General features: G+C 41.8%; 1 protein-coding gene across 2 annotated transcripts in view; it reads right to left on the bottom strand.

Moving 5' to 3' along the window:
* Positions 1–27,915, bottom strand: part of adamts17 (ADAM metallopeptidase with thrombospondin type 1 motif, 17) — a 113,408-nt gene that overhangs the window by 40,285 nt on the left and 45,208 nt on the right. For both annotated transcript variants that reach the window (XM_010876778.3, XM_020053303.2), the window contains exons 8-14: positions 22,083–22,188; positions 12,614–12,754; positions 10,647–10,797; positions 8,686–8,787; positions 7,560–7,705; positions 7,260–7,432; positions 2,924–3,051 (exon numbers count right to left, since the gene is read on the bottom strand). In XM_010876778.3, coding sequence (XP_010875080.3) covers positions 2,924–3,051; positions 7,260–7,432; positions 7,560–7,705; positions 8,686–8,787; positions 10,647–10,797; positions 12,614–12,754; positions 22,083–22,188 — 947 coding nt within the window. The remainder of the gene's footprint in view (positions 1–2,923; positions 3,052–7,259; positions 7,433–7,559; positions 7,706–8,685; positions 8,788–10,646; positions 10,798–12,613; positions 12,755–22,082; positions 22,189–27,915) is intronic.

Genomic DNA, 27,915 nt, shown 5'->3' on the forward strand with positions numbered 1-27,915 from the left:
CTTTGCTAAACTAAATGTAAGGCTGATTGTTTTTACGGTCCGGCATATTGTCTGCCTTTATTATAATTGCAACATTTCACTTCACTGATTTAGATTTACAACAGAGAATAGAGTCCTGCACACTGATTGAAACACCCCACGTTTTATTGTGCTATAATGACAGCCTTTGTCTCAGTTTAGACTTGAGCAATGGCTCAGCCACACAGAGAGAGGTCAGGAGTTTATTTGGAGCTATAGCTTAAGTGGCTTTATTTAGAACCAGTCTTTGTCTCATGCACTGTCTCTCTTCACATCTCTTTCTGCATCTCTCTTTCTCTCTCTTTCTCTGTTTCACCCCAGCCCCCTCCTTTCCTCCCTCCCTCCCTCACTCTCCCTCCCTCCTTCCCTCCCTCTCTCCCTCACTCTCTTTCTCTCTCTCCCCTCCCTCACCGTCTCAGTGTTTATTTGTTAATACTGGCTGCCAGAGTACTGAGAAATCCCCTCACACTGGCCAATGAAAGGAGAGAGGAAGAATTCAGCAAATACAAAATATGGATACAATTATTATGACACAGACACACAGAAGTGTGTGTTTGTGTGTGTGTGTGTGTGTGTGTGTGTGTGTGTGTGTGTGTGTGTGTGTGTGTGTATAGAGGGATGCATGACACATAATGTCTCCCATGTGTAGGGAACCAAATGCAGGCTCAGCAGATGACCCGTCTCTATTGACAACAGCTGGCTACTCCCTTGGAAACTAAGCTGCACACACATGCACGTACACACACAAACACACGCACACACAGCACCAAGTTCACACACAGACATGCATACACGGAACTACACAGACCTACACAGACATACACAAACATACATAGACCTAAAAAGACATACACAGACCTACACAGACCAACACGCTCACAAGGTGAGGACCCCTCCAACAATGTAAAGCAGTTGGAAAAGCAGTACAGTCTATACATTTGAATCATCCCTTATTATCACAGTGATTGCCATCTTTCCAATTCCTCTCTCTCCTCCCAGGTTCCTTTAGGGCAGAGGAAGTAGGCCAACAGTGTTTTTTTATGTATTCTTTTTTTTTCCAGATACAATCTAAATCTTAGAAGTCCCTTCTTAACATAAGGAGAAAGCCCAAGATCAGGGGCTGAAATACAGACCGTGTCGGTCCTTATATTTTATTCCAACATGGAGTTATGAGACAACACTTACTTGCAACAACTAGCCAATAATGAGGCTGGATGTCACAGAGTACAGGGTTGGTTGTCAGTTATTTGCTTTTTCTTCTTTCTCCTCATATTTGTCCATTTCTCTTCCTCTTCTCTCTGTATCCATCCTCTTCACCTTTTGTCTCTTTCTCCTACTCTTTGTATCCTCCACTGACTTCTGTTTATATTCTATTCTTACTCCTCTTTTCTCTGTTTTCCTAATTTCTCCTCTTCTGTTTTATGTGTATTTATCATCTGGACGTACAAAACTCCACCCTCTCACACTCTACCCTCTTTTTCAACCCTTTTCTCTCTCTCTATTCATCCCCTTTCTATCCAGCTCTATTTCTCTTTCCAACTTCTCTCTCTGTCCCTCTGTGACACTACTAACCCAGCCACATCTTCAAGCTCCCCAGTTAAACCAAAACACTGCCATATTCTGAACCTGATCTCTCACACCTGAGAAGAAAGCAAAAATATATATAGAGAGAGAGAGTGTGGGGGGGGGCTGTCACTGAATATGGGGAGGTGTAGATGTAACGCTAAGCTGGTAATGAAACTCAGGAACGCTGAGAAAACAGCATCACAGAGGTGGGCAGAAAGAGAGAGACGTCAGAACTAAACATTAAAATTATATGGTCAGCAACAACACCAAACAGCTCTGCTTGCTATTCAACAAATGATTCGAATGGAGTTGGAAGAGGTGAATGCAAAGTTTCCTTTTTGCGTTCTTAATTAACTTATCAACATTCATAAAAAGAACCTCTTGGTTTGATGCAGTAAAGAAACTATGTACCCAGAATAGCTAATAAATAACAAGCAATATGTTGGTTTACGAGGCCAACTAAACACAATTGATTGCTCTCTCACTCTCTCTCTCTCCTGTTCCCTGCTCCCACATCACTCAGAAACACACTGCATCAACTGTTATTACGCTGCCTGCATTTCAGCACCAGCTAATTAAACAGAGTTTTGCCTCCTACTAACGTTACAGCATTGAATTTTTTTTAAATGTTTTATGATGAATACGTCCTGTTAATTGGATGATAGCTATACTAGCTATACTATGAGTACAGGTGTGCTTTGTATTTTACCTCAAAAGAGGAACGTGCAGAATTAAAAATCCATGTGGGGAATTTCATAAACAACCATTAACGTCCAAACCAACTCCTCCAAATCCCCTGCATGGCTCTAGTGTTTTCAAGGTACTTTCGGTCAACCTGCTAAAAAAGCTGTGAAAGTGTGGCGATTCCTAATTATCAAGATGGCACAGTCATTCCCCTACAGCACCCAGCGCTTGGTTTTCTCATCTGAACGAAACACTTGCAAACTGCGTACAATCTCAGAAACCAGGACCCGACCGGGGAATTTGCCTGCCTCAGTCTGCCTCTGCAGTCTTGGAATGAACCAGGAAATTCCTGCAAATGCTGAATATCGACGGTGTTCGCAATATGTGCACCAGATAACGTGAATATAAAAACATCCTTGACTGATTTATTATATTTTAGGATTTATCTGGCATACTACATGCAGGGGGGGGGGTATTACATGACTATAGAGCAAATGGGCAAATGAGCGTTAAAATTTGCACTGATAAAATAATCTACATGATGTAACTCTGCTTTGTGTGTGTGTGTGTGTGTGTGTGTGTGAGTGTGTGTGTGTGCGTCTGTGTGTGTTCAAGTACAGTGTATTTACACTTATATATATATATATATATATACCTGACACCTTCCGTTGACACACAGGTCTGACTCATAGGAACCACATGGTGTCCCATCCATCACTCTCTCTGACACCAGGACAGGGGTGTCTCTCCCCACAGGCGTACAGTACAGGGCACACGGCTTCTCTGCAGAGGAAACACACACACCGGAGATCAGTGCCAGCATTGATACAAAACATATATATGATACTGTATATTGGTGACCGGGTCTCATGTACTTCTTGATATACTACAGTAACTACACCACATTTAGTGAATATTTGGTTAAGGCACCTTTGGCAGCAATTAAAGACATGGGTCTAATATGGGCAAAAATAAATCAAAGAATTGGTTCAAGCTCCCTTAAGTTGGATGTGGCGATTTGGTGAACAGCAATTTCCAACTCCTTCCTGATATTGTCAATTGGACAGGGGTTTGGGCTTTGACTGAGCCACCCCAGGACATTGACCTTTTGTCTCACCATTCAGGCATTTACTGGATGTTTGGGGTCACGGTCCTGCTGGACGATTCATCTTTTCCTATGTCCTGGGGTAAGTTACATTTTGCCATATATTTTCACAATTTTCCAGGCCCTGAGGCGGAGAACCATCCCCATAGCATGATGCTGCCACCACATTGTTTAGGTAGTGAACGGATCTCAGGATAATGTGCAGTGTTAGGCTTGTGCCAAACATAGCGCTTAGCATTGAGACCAATACTAAGCACTATGGGAGACATTGTTGCACAGTGTCTCCTAGCTCAGTTAGGAGCTAGGAGACACTAACTCCTGTAGAAACTAACTCCTGTAGAGGCCTCCCTGACAAGTTCCCTTCTCAACCAGATACGATCAGTTTTTGAGGACGGCCTGTTCTAAGAAGATTCAAAGTAGGGCTGTATTCTCACAATGTGGACATTACTGTGCTCAGAGGGATATTCAATATCTTGGAAATGTTGTTATGTCCCACACAATTGGTGCTTTTGAAGAACCACATTCCCGGATTTGCATTGAGTGTCCCTTCGTATTCATGATCAAGTTTTGGTTAGGAATTATCCTAACCAACTGTGGGACCTCCCAGAAACAGGTGCATTTAACCAAATCATTTGAAACACCTTGATTGCACACAGGTGGTGTCATTCTACCTTCACATAAAGACAACTAGTTGCATCAATACTCATTGATGTGTGTAATAGCAAAGGGGAAAGTACTTATACAATCAATTATTTTCTGTTTAATATTTGTGATTTAACTTTTTGCTGATTTCTTTAAATTTCACATTATGGACTTTTCTGTGTTTTCTGTTTTGGCAAATTCATAAATCAAGTTATATTACTGCATGTGTTTCATCAAATGCCTGCAGCCTGTGTTTATATAGCCTGTGTTCACAATTGCAGCAAAAGAGAACATGGTATGAATTGGGGTGAAAAGGAAAAAGGAATGCTCTAAACCATTTTGGTGTGAAAACCAACTCATTTATTATGATCTAAAAGGCATAACAGATCCAAAATCAGCACTATAAACATTATCATATAAACATTTCTCCTTTTCTCCTTCCCTCTCTGACTCTTGTTTATCTTTCTGAGAGGACGATAAGAGAATGCCTGTGAATTGTGGAAAGCCTCAATTGCTCAAAGGTGTTATTTGATAAAGGTTTTCAAATTATTATTTTGTGATTGAGATAGGGGGTTGGATGTTGGATGCACAGTGTGTGTGTGTGTGTGTGTGTGTGTGTGTGTGTGTGTGTGTGTGAGAGAGAGAGAGAGAGAGTTATTGTGTGTCTCTGTGTTTGTGTGTGTGTGTGTTTATGAAGAGCAAGAAAGAGAGACATGTAAAGAGAGAAAATGTTCTAATGCCAATACATGAAGTTGGAATAAGCCTGAATATCAATATCCTTACAGTATTGTAAATCAAGAGCTTGGGACTAGAAGGTCCAGTCTGCAACTTTGTCAAATTCATTTGTCAAAGACTTGTTCTGTTCAGTGCTCTCTACCTCTACTACACTCAATACCCAATTTATGTTGTTAGTCAAAAAGAACAGTAAAATTACTCACACTATATTAATGCGATTAATGCCAACTAAAAAGGAACAAATTCTAACTAAGCCACACATACTACAAAAACTCACAGGCAAAAAAATTTAAAGAGAGAAATAGTAATTTAGTAAAAATAGATTATTTGACAATGTATGAAAATAATGTTTTCTGTAACACTTTTTCAACAACAAACCTATAGATCCATTTGCCTACACTTGGTATTTAAAAAAGGTGTAGATATGCCTACAGCACTATAAAATATGTAGATGTCCAAAATAGAAAGAAAACAATGTTCTTGTAACAACATGTTTTTTTTGGAGAGCATTGCCTCTTCATTGCTATTTAATGTTTGAATAGAAGATTGCACCTACAGCATAGCCTAAATACATAGCATGAATACAGGCTATTTTAACTTTTTAAATTAGCCTACTACACAACAAAACACAGCTATTCGTTTAGGCCAATTTCATTCCTTCCATCTAGAAACGAGGCCTCAGTGATTTTGCCCAGTAGAAGATCAACCAGACAACTGCCTCAACTAGGGGTATCACAAGACTCAGGCTTTCAGGGCTCTAGCCCCGGGTGGTTTCTGGTTTGCACCTAATATTTTGCGGGTGGACATTTAACACAGCTGGTGTTATGAAACACTCGTGATTGCTTCGTTTTCACAGCGCACACTTTGTTTCAATTGCAGGATTTTAATAAGAAGTACACTGGTGAGGGTGAAAACAACAAACAGGTGTCAGTCCTCAAAATGAGGGAGAGGGTGTTGGATCTCAATGCGTGACACTTAATACATGATAAATAAAACTATATTTTTGTAATATCTAAGTAATTGCAATACTAATCAATTATCAAAACAGTTGGAGTAGAAGCCTACAGTCGATCAGACTTAAACAGAATGACTTATTTACCCCACCATCAATAGTTTCATGTGTTGACCCAACACTGTTTTGAAAGTTTACAGGCAGCAGCTTTGTTTATGGGAAACATACCTAATTATCTTGAAATCATATTTCAGTCTCAAGTTCTGTTAATGTTAAACTGACTGAACCGTATTTACTGAACATAATAAAGTGTAAAAATTGAACTGACTGAACTGTAACTAACTCTTGAATTGACTGAACTGCAGCTATATATTGAACTGGCTAAACTGTAAATGCTAAACTCACTGAACAGTAAGTGTTGAACTCACTGAACTGTAAATGATGAACTGACTGAACTGTAAATGATGAACTGACTGAACTGTAGCTAAATGTTGAATTGACTACTGTAAATGTTGAACTCACTGAACTGTAAATGATGAACTGACTGAACTGTAAAGGTTCATGCTCAGAATTTAGATTCGGAAGCGGTCATACAAATGACCTTGACACTAGTGATAGATACTGACTTGATACTAGTCAGACTGTAAGAAGAGACCGTAAGAAGGGAAGACGCAAACAATGGCCACAGTGAGGGAAGGAGAGAAAGAAGGAAGAGGTGGAAGCCATTACTGTATGAATAAACACTTTTCTTTGTTCAAAGAACAGGACCTTCAGTGCATAAATACATGACGACACTTGACGACACGCTGTAACATCTAAGACCACTGAAATCATTTGAAAATGATGCTTATCAAAAGCCTCAGAGAGTGATATTGACAATGCTTGTTTGGAACCAACAATAGCTTATATGACGTGTTTAGAACCCGATGGGTCTTGTATGGTCCTCAGATTTGTTTTGCTCATTAGGCTCCAAATAGAACGAACACTGACCAAAACAGGTAGGGACTATCAAAACATTAATCTTCTATTACCTGCAAACGGTTTTAGAACACGGCATGCCCTACTGAAAATTAGATGACTGGAAAAAACACGGACATTTTAGCTGACAAACAAAGTTGTTGGAAAGTCGGATGAGATACATCCCAAATGACACACTATTCCCTTTGAAGTGCATTACTCTTGACCAGGGACCAGCGCTGTAAAACAAGGTTGTGTACTAGGGAATAGAGAGCCATTTGGGAAGCAAGCTAAATGACAATGAAAATACATATTTGCCAAAGAATATTGAACGGCCAGAAGTCCTTGGGGCCAGGCTGAGTGCCAGTCTGTTTCTGTCTTATTCAGATTGTTGTTGTTGCGCCAACGCCAAGTAAACATGTCTGCCAAAGCGGTGATGTGGTGTTTTTGAAGGAAGATATACTCCGTAACTCACTGTGGATTACTGTAATGAGTATATACAGCATGACACTACATCACCAGAAACACAACACAGTAACTGTGTACTTGACAAGTCATCTACTTTGCGTGTGCGTGTGTTTGCACGTCGGTATCTCTCACCATCATTACTGACAGCCGTCCACAGGTTGCTGGTCTTCTTTCCTGTGGCCTGGCGCTCGTGGGACAGACACTGCAGCTCTCTGAAGGAGGGGGTTCCTGGAGGGCACGGAGGGCCTTCACACACCTTATGTTCCACACTGGCCTTCTGACAGTTTCGACCCCCGGGACCTGGCCTACACACACAATCCCCGTTAGAAACACGGCCAGACACGTGAGGGTGGACTGTACACACACACACACACACACACACGCACGCACGCACGCACGCACACACACACACACGCAGTGCAGATGGCTTACGGAGGGTTGTCACATTTCCTCTGTCTGAACTGGGCTCCAGTGCCACAGGTTCGGCTACAGTGACTCCACTGGCTCCAGATGCTCCAGTCTCCATCCACATGCTGCGGAATGGGAGTCTTACTCACACACTCCCCTGCCCGACACCACTGACACACACACACACACACACACACACACACACAGAGAGAGAGAGAGAGAGAGCACAGTACAGTGCTATAACCCTTGCAGGAATGGCTAGGCACAAACCATACAATGCCATTGAAGTAAATGCAGACTGTTGATTTTGGCTGGTCCTTTATGACTCACAAAGACATATACAGTGCTATGAAGAAGAGTTGGCCCCCCTGTCTGTGTCTCTGCATTTGTTCATGTTTTTCACATTGAACCTGGTGAGATCTTTTTTTGGATGGTAGTGATATATATATATATATATAAAGATTGGTGCTTAATTTGCTTTGTGCAGAAGGTGATTAATCAATCCTCAGAAGGGAAAAAGTGTTAATTCTGTGTTAATTCAAACCAATGAATTGTATTATTAGGGTCAGGTGTTAATATCTTGGTAATCAGTCCTGATTTGGGCCAGGCCAGCCCAATATAAATCTGACTTAACGCTGGCTCTTGTCCTCAGACTGAAGTTGTCAGCACAAAGGGTCCAAAGCCACATCATACCACAATCAAAAGAATCCTGAACACATCCACAAAAGCATTACTGATGCCCATCAGTCTGGAAAGAGTTACAAAGTCATTTCTCCGGCTCTGGGCCCCCACCAAACCACAGTCAGAGCCATATTGTCCAACTGGAATCTACCCATAAGTGGCCATCCTTCCAAAATCTATCCAACAGCGAGGCGTAAAACCATCCAGGAAGTCACTAGGAACCCTGAACTGCATCCTGGGATCTGCAGTTCTTCCTCTTCCATATGATTACATTAGATATATAAGATCATTTGGATTTATTAGAATATGACATTTTGGTTGACACACAGTATACATTTTGGTACTCACACACAGTACACACACAGTACACACACACACACACAGTACACACACACACACACACACACACATGGTATACACACAGTCTCTATAAAGGATTATCTTTGGATTATCTTCATTGTTGCGATACCTTGTCAGCTCCACACTCCGTGCCATCCAGAGGGGGGTCCAGCTTAGTCTTACAGGAAGTGTCTCCTTCAACCAGACACCAGAGGCCAGTGCACATCAGGTGCTAAAACAGACACAAATAAACACACAAAACACACACACACACAAAACACACACACACAGAGACCCACAAACCTCACACACACACCCAAAAGCACACACACAACATATACACAGGCAAACACATTAGAAAACTCACAACACAAGGATGTCTGTGCAAAACAACCACTGCCTGGTGTGTAAAACACTATACACAAGCGAATATGACTGGAATCACGAGTGGTTTATGTTAACTGGTTGTTCGGCATTCATCACTGGGCCTACAGTATGACATGAAGACAGAGTCCAAAAACTGAGGGGAATAATGCTTTAAGACTAATCCCTGTGCCCCAGGAATCACTGACCTTTTCACAGCAAGAACAGATCAGGTTTTACTGAGGTAGACCCTGAGGTGTGGTACTCTATGGCATGTAGTTAACTGACTTCAGATCAGGTTTTACTGAGGAAGACCCTGAGGTGTGGTACTCTATGGCATTTAGTTAACTGACTTCAGATCAGGTTTTACTGAGGTAGACCCTGAGGTGTGGTGTTACTCTATGGCATGTAGTTAACTGACTTCAGATCAGGTTTTACTGAGGAAGACCCTGAGGTGTGGTACTCTATGGCATTTAGTTAACTGACTTCAGATCAGGTTTTACTGAGGTAGACCCTGAGGTGTGGTGTTACTCTATGGCATGTAGTTAACTGATTTCAGATCAGGTTTCCCTGCAGTGCTTTTTTTAAGCCCAAAGGATCTCCCTCAGTGAGCTGATGTTCACTGCTATTATCATCCAACAACCAGCTCGTGTGTGTGTTTGTTTGTGTGTGTAAAAACAGGTCGTTTGTTGAAAATAGTAAATGCTATATGATGTTTGTCCCAGGAGGCACAGTGGTGTCTGTCTGTCCTGAGGCAGTTATTTTACAGTAGTCTGTAACGGTATATTTATACAACCTGAATCTCTGTCTGTGTGTACTGCATGTCTGTCTGCCTATCTGTCTGTCTGTCAGTGCATTAACACTAAATGCCTGTAGAAAGCTAACCCCTTCATTGAGATTGCAATTCCAGCAGTCATTATGCCACCGCAGCAAGCTCATATTTATATAAGATATTTTATCTCTCACCCTCCAGGCTTTTTTCCATTTCATTTTGTTATGTTATAGTTACAAAATGCCTTGCAGAAATAAAAAACAAGGAAAAAATGTCTTGTTTGACAGCCTGTCATTTTGTGTTGGGGGGTGTTCTGTAATTTTGTAGATTGACATTTATCCAAAGTCGCTTGAAATATATTTTGAACAGGTGATCCCAGGAATCACTCACTATTCTGCTGTTGCTCGTGCAATGCTTTGCCACCTGAGCTACAGAACCCCAAGCAAAATGGATTTAGTAGTAGAGATGACCAGCTCAATGTGAACCTGGTGACAGAAACTACACTGGACAGTCATTAGGACACTTGGCACCTGTCCCTCTGAAGGGATAGCATGACCTGGAGTCCATAGCAACAAAAAAAAAAAAACCAAGCACAGGGAGGATGCCCTAGGATATACGATACCTCCATGAGAAATGGAAAGACACAGGGACAGACTGAGAGCAAATTAAAGACTGGGGAAAGTGACGAGAAGAGAGAGATAGATACATAGACAGACAGACAGGTATTAAACCTCTACTGTCTGATCAACAGATACACAGTGGCCACAACATTAGGTACACCGATCTAGTATCGGGCTGCCTCCAAAACAGAATTGTTCATGGCCTTGTCATTTTTCTGTTGGGTTGAATGAATCCAGCCGATCTCTTCAGACCTCTCATTAACAAGATGCTTTTTGCCCACAGATACATTTAGGGTGGGTGTGTGTGTGTGTGTGCATACGCACATGTGTGTGTACCTCCATGTCATTGCAGAAGGTGGCATTAGTTCCGAACAGGATCTGACACTGTTCGTCAGCACTGTAGTGCATGCCTGGCAGCTTGGGAGGCAGCCGGACCTGGTAACGACTTCTGGGGTCTGTGTGGAGTAGGCAACCACTGGCCTTGGACCTGTCACACAGACACACACACACACACACACAGTGAGACACAAACACACACAGACACACACAGTGAGATAGACACACACAGACATACACAGTGAGACACAGACACACACAGACACACAGTGAGACAGACACACACAGACACAGACACACACACACACACACACGCAGTGAGACACAAACACACACAGACACACACAGTGAGATAGACACACACAGACATACACAGTGAGACACAGACACACACAGACACACACAGTGAGACAGACACACACAGACACACAGTGAGACAGACACACACAGACACACACACACAGTGAGACACAAACACACACACAGTGACACACAGACACACAGATACACTCAGTGAGAAAATTACACACACAGTGAGACAAGGACACACACAGAAACACACAGACACACAGTGAGACACAGACACACAGATACACTCAGTGAGAAAAGGACACACACAGACACACCCACACATTGAGACAAGGACACACACAAAAACACACAGACACACAGTGAGACACAGACACACACACACGCACAAACACACATAGACATGCACACATAGACACACAGAGATACACACACACACACATAGACACATCCACACAAACACACAGACAGACACACACATAGACACAAACATAGTTGGTTAAGGGTATGTTAGACCTGGGCTGGATCGTAAGTCTGGACAACCCACTACTGCCCCCCATAGGACCAGAATTAGCCAATGTAGACCTAACCATCCTTTTCAGCCAGCTAATTTGTTTTTGAGGGTGATTAATGGTTTTTATTGGACTCTGGTGATTCTCTCCCTCTCTTGGGGAAATGGCTTGTTCCATTAATTTGTTTTCTTTTAACAATAATGACTGCAGAAACATTTGTCTTGACTTGACAAACTGTCTTTGGTAATGGCTGAAATGAGCTCAATGGATATATAGGTTTTCCGTAGTTTCTAGGTTGGGGACTTGAGAGCCAACACATTTATTCCCCTTTACTTTCATTATTGTAGTCGTTTTTGTGTTTGAAGAAATCAGCAATTCTAGAGATAATCATTTAGATTAAATTTTTTCTTCTTCCAACATTTTTCATGCAGGTGGCAAAAACTAAAAACAGTAAAAGCATTTTGATAACTTATTTTTGCCCATATTTTTCTACCCTCCCAATTCCTGGAGAGTTGAATATTGAGACATGTCCTCAGTAGGATATCTAGCCAATATGCTCTGCATAGGGAAGTTAAAAATGTTTCATGAACCACAAAATGTCGACCGACTGACAAGGACGCCAGACAACCGTAAAATCAGTTTCTAATCCATAGGCCAAAGTCAAAGTCAATTATCTCAATTGTTTACGGTGTCAGGCCATTGCTATGGTATTAGCGCCTAGGCAACCGCAGCCCATAGAGAAAAGCCAGTGTGATCTCTTAGACTGGAGATTGATTAATGCACTGAGTATGAGACAGTTCAACTTCATTAAACAGCCTGACAGCGGAAATCGTCGGACCTAAGTAAGTTCTATCTATCAAGCGGTCTGTAACAGGCGTTTTTCTCAGACCGTCTCCTGTCTAAATAAAAAGATCCAATCTGAATTACGGGGAAGTAAACAGACCTTTTTGTCACCGTCATTCTGGGTTTGAAGTGACATGGAGTGTCCCACATCAAAGTCAGTGGTATATTGAATGGAAGGCAAAATATGTCATTTTATCAATCCAGTGTCTACGGGCGTAGAAACACAAAGTACATGTGTGTGTACTATGTATGCTCATGCGTACACTGTGTGTTTTTGTGTGAGTGTGTGTGTGTAAGTCTCACCTTAGGAACTTCTCCAGGTCATCACGACTACAGGGGGACCATGACAGGTCGCTGGGGTTGCGGCCCTTCACCCATTCGCCAGACATGATGTGGGAGTGGCCTGTGCAGGTGGCGTGGTCGTCGTCGTGGCTCATCCCCATGCTGGAGGACCAGAGACACACCGTCACGCAGCCACACGCTCCTGATGTACGCACACGCGAGCGCAAATACACGCACACACACACACACTCACATTTATATCTGCGACACACTACAAACGACACCCAGGACACCCACGCCACACACACTGTACTGTACAATATACCTTTGCAGAGAGTCTGAATATGTCTGCACACCTGCAGCTCATCGTAACACATCCACATCCTATTCACTGGTTAACACCGAGGCCTCAAGGCAACTTCAGCAGGGAAAGATTACTAAACCGCTGTGCTACAGTAAGGATTGCGCTGTGTGTGTGTGTGTGCGTGTGTGTGAGAGAGAAAGAGAGAGACATGTGTGAGTCTATGTGTGTTTTTCCTCCAACGCTGTGACCTACATTTTGCAAATTAAAAACAACAACCTGGCCTGAACTCCCGGCAGTGACTCTGAAATAACGCGAGTCCTGGACTGACCAACCTCCCAATGCGCCGCCTTTGTTCACAGCTTTAATATAAAAGACACAGAGAGGTTCCACGTCGAGAGCTCCACGTCCACAGCAAAACCAATAAGAAGCAAAGAGCTTAGTCGCAGTGGGATGGTGTGGGTCAGCCCTGCTACATGGTCGGTCAGAATTTGCTCCTAGATTCTGATTGGTCCAGCCTCCAGTGAACGTGCACTGCTGCAGTGTGGGTGCGAATGGAGAAATGCAGTGCAAGTGGTCACTCCCCGAATGTGTTCAGCTTTGTCTTGATCTGGATACTTGAAGACCCAGAGGCCTATACTACGAAGCAAGTCCAACATTCTTTTCGTTAGCTGGCTTCACTAAGCCTGACAACCGCAATCCCGCATAAGCGGTGACACACTTATGCGAGATTGGGAAAACCCAGGTTTTCCCAATCTAGCGAAAGGCACGTTCACATAAAAGGGGTTTGCACCATATGACAATCCCAAACAAGGACAAGTCTACCAGAACCGCATATTTCATTCAAAAGGAGCAAACGATCTTTTTAGAGAAAAATTATGAGGTTTTGAGTGAGGAACAGAAGGCTTAAAATTAAGAGTCCACTGCACATTGAACGCTTCTGTTCCTCACTCAAAACTTTCCTTTTCAACTTTTTTGAAAGGAAAGAAAAAGGTGCAGTGGTCTCTTAATTTTTTCCGGTGTATATATATATACAGTATCTCATAAAAGTGAGTACACCCCTCACATTTTTGTAAATATTCTATCTTTACATGTGACAACAGTAAAGAAATGACACTGCTACAATGTAAAAGTAGTGAGTGTACAGCTTGTATAACAGTGTAAATTTGCTTTCCCCTCAAAATACCTTAACACGCAGCCATTAATATCTAAACCACTGGCAACCAAAATGTCCAAATTGGGCACAAAGTGTCAATAGTTTGTGTGGCCACCATCATTTTCTAGCACTGCCTTAACCCTCTTGGGCATGGAGTTCACCAGATCTTCACAGGTTGCCACTGGAGTCCTCTTCCACTACTCCATGATGACAGCTGGTGGATGTTAGAGACCTTGCGCTCCTCTACCTTCCGTTTGAGGATGCCCCACAGATGCTCAATAGGGTTTAGGTCTGGAGACATGCTTGGCCAGTCCATCACCTTTACCCTCAGCTTCTTTAGCAAGGCAGTGGTCATCTTGGAGGTGTGTTTGGGGTTGTTACCATGTTGGAATACTGCCCTGCCGCCCAGTCTCTGAAGGGAGGAGATCATGCTCTGCTACAGTATGTCACAGTACATGTTTGCATTCATGGTTCCCTCAATGAACTGTAGCTCCCCATTGCCGGCAGCACTCTGCAAATGCGTAGCTAAGTTACAATGCTTAACAATATCACAGCCCCATCATTAAGGCACAACTAGGTCTGACTATAATTACAATGGTGTAGGCTACTCCATTAAAATAAGTTCTGCTTAGAGGAATTCTTATGGCGTGTAAGACAATTTTTGTCATATTCTTTCAGTTGCAACTCTGGCAGTGTTAAGCAGGCTTGGGAGCAAATAAAAAATATACAGCTAGTGAAGAAGTGAAACATCAATTTGCATTTGAAAGGACTCCATGGTGGAGAGAGAGAGAGTCCAACTGTGACATCTATGCTGGGTGAATATTTCTATATGTGCTAAAAAGGAATTACCATTAACTGTCCCGCCTACTGCTTTTACTGTAAACCCTTGGTGTCCATGCAGGCAATGTACCAGTATGACCAAACAATGACTGTCCCTATTTTCGCTTTATCTTAACGTTGATACAGTGGAATGACTTGCGATTAACAAAATCCCATTAATTCTCTCCCAGCGATGCTGTTATTGGAATATGGGTGCAATCTATGGCACCGATCACTCTGGGGAACCCTATGGAGTACGCAGCATTGAAAATCACAGTAAATTTCAACAGGGTCTACATTAATTATAGATGAAGTAGTCAACGTAAGTTATGGTCTAGGCTACCTGCCATTTCATAAAAGCGCTCTTTAACAGACTACGTGGGCGAGTGGCCTGGGAACACAACAAATGTGGAATGAGAATCTACATCTTTCATAAAGATACTCATTAGAGAAAGCCAACAGGTTTTGTCGGTCTCTAGATATTCTTGTTTCTCACAGTCCATGCACGGAGCTCCACAGGATGTTCTAAGAATGGCAACGGCATTTTCATTTGAGAATTGATTGGTCAGTAAGCAGGGCTTTTATATGTGTTGATTTATTATCTTGAATATAACCAGCTCCGGAGCAGGTTAGGTGTGCAGGCGATGTAACCCGGCAACAAGTGAACCAAATCCTGGTTCTTAGTATAGGCCTCTGGTTTAATGCACATTAACATCACCCCGAATGGAAAGCAAACATTAGCAGGGTCATGATCAGGCACCAAAATGAAGAAAACACAGGAACGTCCTGCACTGCTCTCCACCAACCAAAACAAAAAACTGTTAAATGAAACAATCTATGACTGAAATGTTTAAAGTTTTCAAAAGAACATAAAGAATATAAATGATTATTGCCTCATAAGCTTATTCCAAGTGTTGAACCACATCAGAACCAAGCCTACTTTCTGAAAACCACCTGTCTACCCCAGGCAGTGCAGGGCACATTTTTACCCACTCTCTGCTGGATCCGTTTGCAGTGGCGGTATGCCACCACAAGGATTCAAACACATGGCCACAATGGCAAAGCTCATTACAGTTGGACTTGATTTCTTGAGTTAAGTTGAAACGAAAAACAATGTTGGCCAGAATGACAAATGTCTATCATAGTTGTAGCTAGACAGAGCGAGATTCAGGAAACATCCTTTAAGTCCTTCTTTCAATAAGTACTAAAAACAAAAGAATCCAAGGAGAGCCACCAACCACAAACGAAAGAACTCCAAGGGCAACTTAAATAGGGTCCCCAATTAGAGGCGTGGGACAGCTGCCTCTAATTGGGGACAATCAAAAATGGAGCGCAGTCGCCAAGAGGCATAGAGGCTATAGTTCTTTGTCCTACACTTTGAGCTTCTCCACCACCACACATCTGAACTAGCGGTGTCGCGATATACTGATATTGACGATTACCGTGATATTTAAAACATTTAATACTGATATCATGTTAATATGATACATATGATAATATTGTATTCACTAGGCGAAATTGAAGTTTCCCCCCCAAAAAACCCCTCTCGGTTTTTCCATAGCTTAAACTATGAGACAAACGATGTTTAAACTATGAGTCTGGACCTATACACTGGACCTTTACACTGGACCTTTACACTGGACCATTACACTAGTGTTTGAATTAACGCCTTTTCGTGTTTTTCCCAAAACTCCTCTCGGTGTTAGGCCTTGTGGATCTTTTGTTAATCAGTTCATCTGGGTGCCTATTCACTACCTATTAAGTGTAATTGTTCTTTTTGCACACTTTTATTTTTGTTTTTGTACAGCTATGGTTACAGACTCTCTCCACCTCCACACACTCATATTTTGATTGTAATTCATCTGCCAAAAAAGAGTGGGAAAAAAACTGGAATTTGACTGACAGCATTCTTTTTCTTCAGATAGATAGCGCGATAATATCATTACTGTGAATTATTTTGGCCACGATAATCGTGTAGTGAAAAACTGATATCGTGACAGCCCTAATCTGAACCCCAATTCACTTTCCCTTCCTTGGTCAATTCATGCAAATAGCAACTCATAGGGGAACTCTTTAATTATGCAAATAGCTTTTGTAGATGTGCAGAAGAGGTTCACATTCAAGGGAGTGGTTTGTATCAACTTTCCCCAAACGTCTGAATTTTGTTTGAAACGTTTGTGCCTACTGTTTGGACAAAATAGTATTGGCAGCGTGTGAAATAACAAATGACTTAACTGTTTCGCAAAGAAACAAATTGAAATCAATTGAAATCAATTTGACCCCAATTTCAATAGAAGTATCTTATGAATCGAGAAAAACTGTAAAATGCATAGTTCATTGTTGTGGTGGGTCTGCGATTAGTAGATTTTTTCAAATCCACCCCACGGCTCTTTCAGCATCTTCCTGTCTAATAAAGGATAAAATGTCTGACATGAATCCCAGCTTAAAAAATAAATAAAAGATTGTGTAATAAACAGCTGACTTAAATTGAGATGGCCAATATGTTACGTACATAAGAGCCGGCACACTTGCTCTCTTCCAGGCCATTGTGTTAACCACTGTTACCTGTGCACACTTGCTAGCGAATATATATGTTAGCTAACTAGGTAGTTTCTACTCATTTAGCTGGCTAGTAAATGCCAAAACATTTGTTATATTTCTTGTGTGCTACTAAAATGTTTATTTAGTTAACTGAAGCCAACTGGCTTACCAATAGATGTCATTTAAATTTCCTTGATGTCACAGCAAGAGGCATTGGTCTTCATCATATTTACACCCTAAGTGGTACTTTAAAGGACGATTTACAATGGAATGTTTCCACAGAGTTAGCATTTTTTTTGTCTGGGATTGACTTTATCTGTAGTCAGAAATCCACCACAAAGTGATATAGACGACCAACAGATTTAGTCGATTCTTCAAAGGCCGTTGATTGGATATAGATTTTCACTAGATGAGACAAGTGCCTGATAAGAATCCACCACATGCATCCAATTAATTTCATGAAGTTATAGTGACAAGTGAATCAATGTCCACTGCAAGAGACTGTCCGGACACAGCACTGTCAAATACTCAATACAAAGCAACTAGAGAGAAGAGAACATAAATTAATGGGAATTGAAACAGATATTGTTAATTTTCTATTTAACATACTCATATGGCATAGTCACTCTTGGTTAATTAATCCTTATATCTGTCTTTTAAAAAATAAATATCTTAATAAATCACATTCGAAATATTTGAAAGCGACGGAAACATCAATTTGTTTTGTTTCAAACAGGTTTTGCTGTTAAACGGGTTTTGTAATGACTTATTTTCTTTCCGTTTTCTTAAAGTGATAGTTCATGATTTCTATAGTTTTCAAAAAAATTTTTTTGCTTAGATAACCAAATGAAATTTCCTTGCATGAAAATTAAGCTGTGATTTGTGAAAGCACAAATAACACAATATTGCAAAAATTATATTATAAAAACCTTACCGTATACTTATTATGCATTTAAACATCTGGCTGACAAGAACAACATCTCTATTTCTGATATGCTAACAATCTGCAATAATAAGTACAGTGAGGGAAAAGTATTTGATCCCCTGCTGATTTTGTACGTTTGTCCACTGACAAAGAAATTATCAGTCTATAATTCTAATGGTAGGTTTATTTGAACAGTGAAAGACAGAATAACAAAATCAAAATCCAGAAAAACACATAAATTGATTTGCATTTTAATGAGTGAAATAAGTATTCAACCCCTCTGCAAAACATGACTTGGTGGCAAAACCCTTGTTGACAATCACAAAGGTCAGATGTTTCTTGTAGTTGGCCACTAGGTTAGCACACATCTCAAGAGGGATTTTGTCCCACTCCTCTTTGCAGATCTTCTCCAAGTCATTAAGGTTTCGAGGCTGACGTTTGGCAACTTGAATCTTCAGATCCCTCCACAGATTTTCTATGGGATTAAGGTCTGGAGACTGGCTAGGCCACTCCAGGACCTTAATGTGCTTCTACTTGAGCACTTTGTTGCCTTGGCTGTGTGTTTTGGGTCATTGTCATGCTGGAATATCCATCCACGACCCATTTTCAATGCCCTGGCTGAGGGAAGGAGGTTCTCACCAAGATTTGACAGTACATGGCCCCGTCCATCGTCCCTTTAATGGGGTGAAATTGTCCTGTCCCCTAAGCAGAAAAACACCCCCAAAGCACAATGTTTCCACCTCCATGTTTGACGGTGGGGATGGTGTTCTTGGAGTCATAGGTAGCATTCCTCTTCCTCCAAACACGGCAAATTGATGGCAAAGAGCTCGATTTTGGTCTCATCTGACCACAACACTTTCACCCAGTTCTCCTCGGGAATCATTCAGATGCTCATTGGCAAACTTCAGATGGGCCTGTACATGTGCTTTCTTGACCAGGGGGAACTTGTAGTTTTGGGCTGATTCCTTACCGTTCTCATGATCATTGGAACTCCACAAGGTGAGATCTTGCATGGAGCCCCAGGCTGAGGGAGATTGACAGTTCTTTTGTGTTTCTTCCATTTTTGCAAATAATTGCACCAACTGTTGTCACCTTCTCACCAAGCTGCTTGGTGATGGTCTTGTAGCCCATTCCAGCCTTGTGTAGGTCTACAATCTTGTCCCTGACATCCTTGGACAGCTCTTTGTTCTTTGCCATGGTGGAGAGTTTGGAATCTGATTGATTGATTGCTTCTGTGGACAGGTGTCTTTTATACAGGTAACAAGTTGAGATTAGGAGCACACTCTTAAAGGGAGTGCTCCTAATCTCAGCTCGTATACATTTCCTAGGAGACAGAAATCTTTCTGATTGAGAGGGTATCAAATACTTATTTCACTCATTAAAATGGAAATCAATTTATAACATTTTTGACATGTTTTTCTGGATTTTTTGTTGTTATTCTGTCTTTTACTGTTCAAATAAACCTTTTGTCAGTGGGCAAACGTAAAAAATATTTTACATTAAATACACCCCATTTCATGTAAAACAAAGTGTAATAACATACTCTCAAACACATTAAGTGCCCTTTTCAAGTGAGTGTACTTTTTTAAAATATTTTAATTTCGCATTTCTGGACTTCTTATTGAGCATTCTGTAAGTGCTTACCTTTTGCAAGCTCACCATTATGATAACAAATGAGACTGCATATATACATAATATTTGGCATTAAAGCATGAACTTTGAATAATTCTGTAATCTAAAAGAAGGCTATGGAGGAGTATAAACTACATTGTAAAAGAATCAATGACTTCATGAATTGCAACAAAAAAATGGACTGCTGAACCACTGTCTGATTTCAGAGTTGGGAAACCATCCATCACTAAATTGAAGAACACTGAACTTCCATTTCAAGGGGATTTTCTCATCTCTGGATAAACTGAACTGGTAACAGCAATGTGAGAGACTTGAATTAGATAAGACAACCAATAATATGGTGTTGATCAGATTACTTCAGGCAGAACTTAAGGAAAGATGGGGACGATGTCAAGGACAGGAACTTGGTAGCACACAAACATAATGCACACACATATACACACACACACACACACAGGCACACACACAGCCTGCCATCATGCCAACCTGAGCTTACAATCCTTTATGTGAAAATAAATAGTGGGGCACCTTAGCCCAACACTGCCCTTTTTATAGGTTTCACACAGCCTGGACAATGGAGCCTTGTCAAGGTGTATTTGCTCGCACGCGTGTGTGTGTGTGTGTGTGTGTGTGTGTGTCTGCGAGCGTGCATACGTGTGCATTGCACAGTACTGTGTGTATGATGTGCATTCCTGTGATTGTGTGTATGCCCGTCTGTGTGCGTGTGTGAGTGTGTGAGTGCGTGTGTGTGTGTAAATCTGTTTGGTACTTTGACCATGATTGCCCTACTGGAAAGGCACCAGTTGGGAGAGCATTAGGCAAGCTTGTTACCGCTCTTCGCCTCTCATATATATGTGTGAGCATAAGTTGCGAGTGTGTGTCTGTTTGTGTGTGTGTGTGTTTGCAAAGTGCTTGGGTAGGTAAAATTGTATGTGCGTGTATATCTGTGTGTCTTTGTTTGTGTGTATGTATGCATGTGTGTGAGTCTGTTTCTACATAGGGACCAGAGGGGCGTATCCATGCCAGCTCGTTACCTCTCTTAGTCATTAAACTGTGGGTCCTGGCACCCTGAGCAGGGCTGCCCAGATATACTGCCTGATGAAAAGTGTGATGACTCCTTCGGGGCCTGGCAAAACCACAAAGCCGTTGCTTACGCTAATATACTTTGGCAATATTTCCACATGCATTTTGGTGTTGGCTCCCTGTCATCGCTCTATCAATGAGGGCTTTATGCAAGTGCCACGCGTAAAACACACACACATTCATACAGTTACATATTCTATCTTCAGTGAAGAAATGTTAAACTGAAGTCTCCGCAACCGAAGGGGGAACAATGCGGCTGATTTTACAAATTAAATCCAGCATATATGGAATAAGGTTCCTTTAACTTCAGGCCAAAAGATGAATCTGCCTTACAAAATAACTTCACAGCCCTACCTACAGTTGTATATCGTCAAAGACAATAATGATGATGATAATGTTCTATTGACCTGTGCTATATATAGAATTCATCTTATTGTGGCATTAATAATACTCCTATATTAATTTACTAAATATGGATACAGAGAGGCACAAAAAGTTCCCTATAACTGGTGAAGTTTAGGATTGCTGCTCCTCGATCTGTATTTATGTCATGTCTCCCTCTGGGGCTGATCCTTCCCCTGGCCTGTCACATCCATCACATCCACAGTACCTGGGACTGTCCTGTTTCATGACACACCTGGTTCCCATTTCCTCATCAATACGTGTAGAAATGGTCCCTCTGTTGCCCCATGTTCCGTAACGTGTGTGACAGCACAATCTCTGTATAGAACTCAGACCAGCCTTATAGCTGTAGCTCAATTTCTGGGAAGTGTCCCGTTATTTCCTCTTTTGCTCGTCTATCCTGTGCTGTAGCAGCCCATTTCTTCACCAGAGGTTCAGACTCCTCCGAGTGTGGCCTTCCTTTGGACATAAACCTGTTGTGTTCATCGCAATCCCGCGACTGACTCCTTATACCCACCGTGACAATTTAGAGGAAACGTAATCCTCCATTGCTTTTGCACCCCGGATAGAGAAGCATTTGATGAGAATAGTGCTGGTCACTGGACAGACAGATAGAGACAGACAGACATACTTGTGTCCCAGTTCATGGGCGATGGTGAAGGCCAGGTTGAGTCCGTTGTCCTCGGCAAGAACACACTTCCTCTTGGAGCTGCACGTCCCTCCTAGATAGGCAATACCTAACGGTGGAGTGAGAGAGTAGGGTGAAACTGGACCCTGTGAATGCAGATATCACAAGTCCAACACAACTGAATCTTGGTAAACTAGGTAAATGTAACATTTTGCCTTCACATGGCCAGTTGGGCTACATTTCGCCCTTCTGTCTCATCTTCTCAACATTTCTCTCATCTATGTCTCCCTGTCATCGTTGTTTCCCTGTCTGTCTCAGCTGTGCCTCTTTGTCTTCATTGTGTCTCTCTCATCTATGTCTCTCTCATCTATGTCTCTCTCATCTATGTCTCTCTCATCTATGTCTCTCTCATCTGTGTCTCTCTCATCTATGTCTCTCTCATCTATGTCTCTCTCATCTGTGTCTCTCTCATCTATGTCTCTCTCATCTATGTCTCTCTCATCTGTGTCTCTCTCATCTATGTCTCCCTGTCATCGTTGTTTGTCTTTCATCTGTGTCTCTGTCATTGTTTTCATTTATGTCTCTCTCTCATTTTCTTTCTGTCAGCATTGTCATCAATGTCTCTTTCTCATCTGGTTTCACCTATTAGGGCTTGTTACTTGGTTTTATCCTGGACACTGAAGAGTGATACTTCTTTAGACCACATTAAACTAGAATCACTGTGAGACCGTTAAGAGAAGGTGAGATGATGGTGAGAAATGCCTTTTGCCACAGCTCCACCACAGTACGGACACTCCTGCAGCTGAAATTAAGGTTGTGATTTGTCAACGACTCATAATCACAGACAGATTTCAGTTCCTTCTCTTCTTTTTAGTTTTTTCAAACAGATGTCTTGCTCTCATTTTCTTTCTAATTCTCTCTCTTTTTCTCTGGTTGTTTGTCGTTTTCTCTGCATCACTCTTTGTCGCCCACTTTGTCACCCACTTTGTCACTCTATGTCCCTCACACTCTCACACTCTGTTTCTTTCACCTTAAATAATGATAGAGAAAACAAGCGCAGCTTTTCAAGGACAAGCTAATTTCTCATCTGTTAGACTCACTCTCCAATAACATCAATGTTAATCGAGGTCCCATTCTGGGGTGCTGTTGATTCTTATTTAGAGTACAGTACACCCTTGCATCCATGCATTCACAAAACATGCAAACACACGTATACGCATGTGCGTCTACACACACACACACACACACACACAGAATGGCTACAAAGACTTCTTCAGTACTAACATATAATTTGAAATGCATTCAACCTAATCAAACCGGCCAAACATATGGCTTTGCTCACCATGCTGAAGTTCCATTCTTGACTGCATGGGTAAGGAGATCATTTGGGTGTATGCTGTGTCTGCGTTAACAACCCTGGGATAGTTCAAGACAAAACCTCTTACATCACCAGTGCCCAGTTGTACACATATTAATCATACTTATGAAAGGAGTCAATGATGTGATCACGTTTATTAAGGTAACATACATTCTCTATCTGAATAGAGATATTTGGTGTTACATGCATTAGGCTGGTCTATCAGGTAACACCTCTGGCAGGACATATACTGTGTCAACTCCGCTTTGGCTATGAATTCCAGTCATACAGCTATTTTGCGTCTCTCTCTACCTCATTGATTTTACACTTCTTTCGCACTATCAGTGTCAGAAAATGCTGAAATGCTTATCTTTCAGCCAAAATAAAAAGTAATTCATTCTGGAGGGTTATTAAAACTTTACGCTTGCCATCACTCTGGGTCATGTTAATCTTTGACTTATACAGTATGTTGTGCTTGGTAAGCATTAGGTTTTGGCTCCATTTTCATAACCCTAACCAGGCCAGGGTCTACAACCCACAATCTTCTGACACCAATGTAGTGTTTGGCAGGCCAGGGTCTAGAACCCACAATCATCTGACACCAATGTAGTGTTTGGCAGGCCAGGATCTAGAACCCACAATCATCAGACACCAACGTAGTGTTTGGCAGGCCAGGATCTAGAACCCAAAGTCTTCTGACACGAATGTAATATTTGGCAGGCAAGTATCTAAACCCCCAATCTTCTGACACCAATATAATGTTTAGCAGTCCAGGGTCTACAACTTACAATCTTCTGACACAAATGTAGTGTTTGGCAGGCCAGGGTCTAGAACACACAATCTTCTAACACCAGTGTAGTGTTTGGCAGGCCAGGGTCTATAACCCAAAATGTTCAGACACCAATGTAGTGTTTGGCAGGCCAGGGCCTAGAACCCACAATCTTCTGACAGCAACATATTTTTTGACAGGCCAGGGTCTAGAACCCACAAACTTTACCTCCCCAGCCAGGTGAACAAAATAAAATCATCATCTGCTTGGATGATATTAAAGTGGTAAAGCAAATACTCACCCTCCAATCTATATTTCAAAGCAGATCAATGACATGAATCACAAATGCTACAATAATCTAACAGCGCACAATAATACCTAGAAAATAAAACCTGAGAATTTATACTTTAACCATATTACTTTTTGTATTTAAAATCCAAACATTTGGATTATATAACCAAAATAAAAAATGCTTACCCGTCCAAAGAAATATAAAGGGCACTATAGATGTTACTGGCAGGTAACAGGTGAGCTCTAAGAACTATTATATCAGGTTGGGTTTACAAATTGGTCCTGACGTCAGATGTCAGGTGGATCTCAGAATTATGGGTGAGGTTCCAAAAAACAACTTGTGCAAGACTCTAGCTAACGGTCAAATTGAACCAGCTCTTAGAGAGAGATCTGTCATAATAGAGCCTGAGTCCCAGTCTCTTTGGCCTACGTTCCACTCCCATGTACTCATGTTATGTGCTCTTTGGCAATGACAAGGACAAGTAGGGATTGTAATTTTACCTATAGAGACTGGTACTCAGACAAGAGAGCACGAATTTGCATGAATATTCCAGTTGATTTTCCGCATATGCTAAATAACTGAGTATACAATACATACAAGGGAAAGAAACCTGTTAAATGCATCGCAAATCTAAGTTAGGTGGTATAGATACTACACGTTCCACAGGTCCATTTCATAGACACAGTTTATGCCTAAAAAAATTTACTGTGAATGTTAAGAATGCTTAAGAATGCTTTGGTCTAGGAATAACTTAAATCTGCATCCAGTTGATGGGCCCTGTCCTAATTTCTTAGGATTATCACACTAAAAAACCTATCAACAGAAAAGAATGACAGGCAATAAGTGAAGACTGACACCCTGCCCAAACTCTTTGCTCTATCCGGGATTAGAGCCAGAACAAATTTGATATTACTGGCATATAGAAATGTTTAAAAAATGGTATACTCTGGTGATTATATCACAGTCACAAACAAGTGTCCGAGTGTGTTTAAAATCCAATCAATCACCTAGTCAGCCAGGCGGGATGACATCATGACATCACTGGAGTGTGTGTTACTTTTTAATGTGTCTGTCCGGTTGCTCGTTCGCTTGCGCGCACACACACACACACACACACACACACACACAGACACACACCTGCTTTCTGTCTAGTGCTGGAGCCTGTCCAGATAGCCTCATTTGAATCCAGACAAGCATGCATTAAATCATTGACAAGAGAAAGGCAATCAAACCCAGATGGTGCTCTGTGAAATACACACATGCATACAGGCGCACATGCACACACAGACACTCACACACACACACACACACACACAATGTGGCTTAGTCAGCTAGGTATGAGCTGATTGATCAGAATAGGACATTATATCTAACCAAGCAAGGACACATTTGAATAATGCAACCAAATGGAGTTGTTTACTAGGTTAAACCCAAGTAAGTTAGAGTAAAGCAAAATCAATCAATAACACATCCACGCTGTCATTTAAAACTGCCAGTTTCACATATTTCACAGCAAAGAAATGCTGTGGTGTCATACACAAACTATGCCACACTCTGGTGTATTCACTGGGCACAACTCTCAAGTGACCGTTGGGGACTATACAAACTCGGCCAGTCAGAAACTACTACTTCTTGCAGCCATTTTGCTTCATTGCGAAGAGGTTATTACAGGCCCGGGTGATAACAGGAAAGGCCCAGAGAACAACCAAATCCTGGTGACTGTGGTCACCGAGCCCCTTCTGTTAGGCGAACCCAGAACGGCTGTCTACAGCACAGGGGTCCCACAGAGTTCATGGAAGCTTGAAACTGCAGTCAGACGTGGACACGTTAACACGGGAAGAGACAGGAGATTATGTTGTGAAAACTCTAATGATCTTGTTAATGGAAAGGCTTAACATTTTATGAACTAATAAGATGCACACATGCACTCACGCGCGCACACACACACAAACACACTAAAAGCACCATCATAGAAAAACATACATACACACAGATGCACATGCTAACACACACAGATATACAGCACGGACACACACAAAGACACGTACAGGCATTTACGAGCATAAACACACATACGTACAATGGCACACACAGCATTTGCTAATCCTCAAAGTGAACTAATCCTATTGGCCTTTGTACTGCGAAAGCTGACCGCTGAGGGCTTTATGAGGTGAAAATGGGTCAACTAAAAGTGGGCTAGTTAAAGCACTTCACTGGAACACCAATGTCATTTCTTCCATCCACTACACATACATACATAACCACAGATTAATTCATACACAAGCACACACACACACACACACACACACACACACACACACACACACACACACAGGATTACATAGAGTAAATGTTCAAAACCTCCAAGAACATCCACTGTAAACTAATGAGAAAGCAGAGCTGAAACCACACCATCCAGTCCAACTCTCCACAACTTCCCTTCAGCACGGCATCCTGAGCCCCTGGCAGGCTGCAGACTAGGTATTCACGTGTTGGAGAATGAGCCATTACACCATCAGCATTACAGGCGTCAGGCCCGATTTCCCCCCAATGAACCGGTTAGAAAAAGCTCCATGTTTCTTCATACCGCGGACAGAGCCATCAGTTCTGTCCTCACCGTAGAACCAAAGGGCCCAGGCAGCACCCTGACCAGGCGGCCAGTCCGGGAGACCAGCTCAGAGGGTGTACCCGGGCTCTAAAGTCTGCCTCCCAAATGGCTTCCTATCGCACTGTACGGAATAGGGTCATTGGTGAGGAATTCAATCAAGGAACCAAAACGGCCGAATCCCAATATGTTTCTTCATGCACGCGTTCTTTAACCAGATCAAGTCAATCGAGGAACCAATGGTCATTTTCAGCTACGACTGGACAAGGGAATTAAAGTGCAAGAGGACAAAACAACAAGGATAAAGGAGGAGGTGTGGAGAAGAGATGGACACAGTGTTGTAGTTTAGAAAACATCACTGTTACTTGTTGGACAACCCCGTTTCCAAAAAGGTTAGGGCGCTGGGTAAAATGGAAATAAATACGGAATGCAAAGATGTGCAAATCATTTAAAACCCTATATTAAATAGCAAATAGTACAAAGACAACATATTAAATGTTGAAACTGAATATATTCCCAATTTGAATTTGATAACAGCAACATGTTTCAAAAAAGATTGGATAGGGGAAACAAAAGACAGGAAATGTTGTGTAATATAACCTGGTAGAATATCTCACAACTAATTAGGTTAATTGGCAACATGTCAGTAACATGATTGGGTATTAAAAGTGCATCCCAGAGAGGATTTGTCTTTCAGAAGTAAAGATGGGGAGGGGTTCAGTGGGGATGGGGAATGCCTCTGTGTTTTCTGGGCCTGAGCTCATTTAAGATGGACTGAGGCAAAGCAGAAAACGTTCCTGTGGTCTCACAAAT

Source organism: Esox lucius, chromosome 2 (genome assembly GCF_011004845.1).
Source record: "Esox lucius isolate fEsoLuc1 chromosome 2, fEsoLuc1.pri, whole genome shotgun sequence".
In the NCBI taxonomy this organism is placed as follows: domain Eukaryota; kingdom Metazoa; phylum Chordata; class Actinopteri; order Esociformes; family Esocidae; genus Esox; species Esox lucius.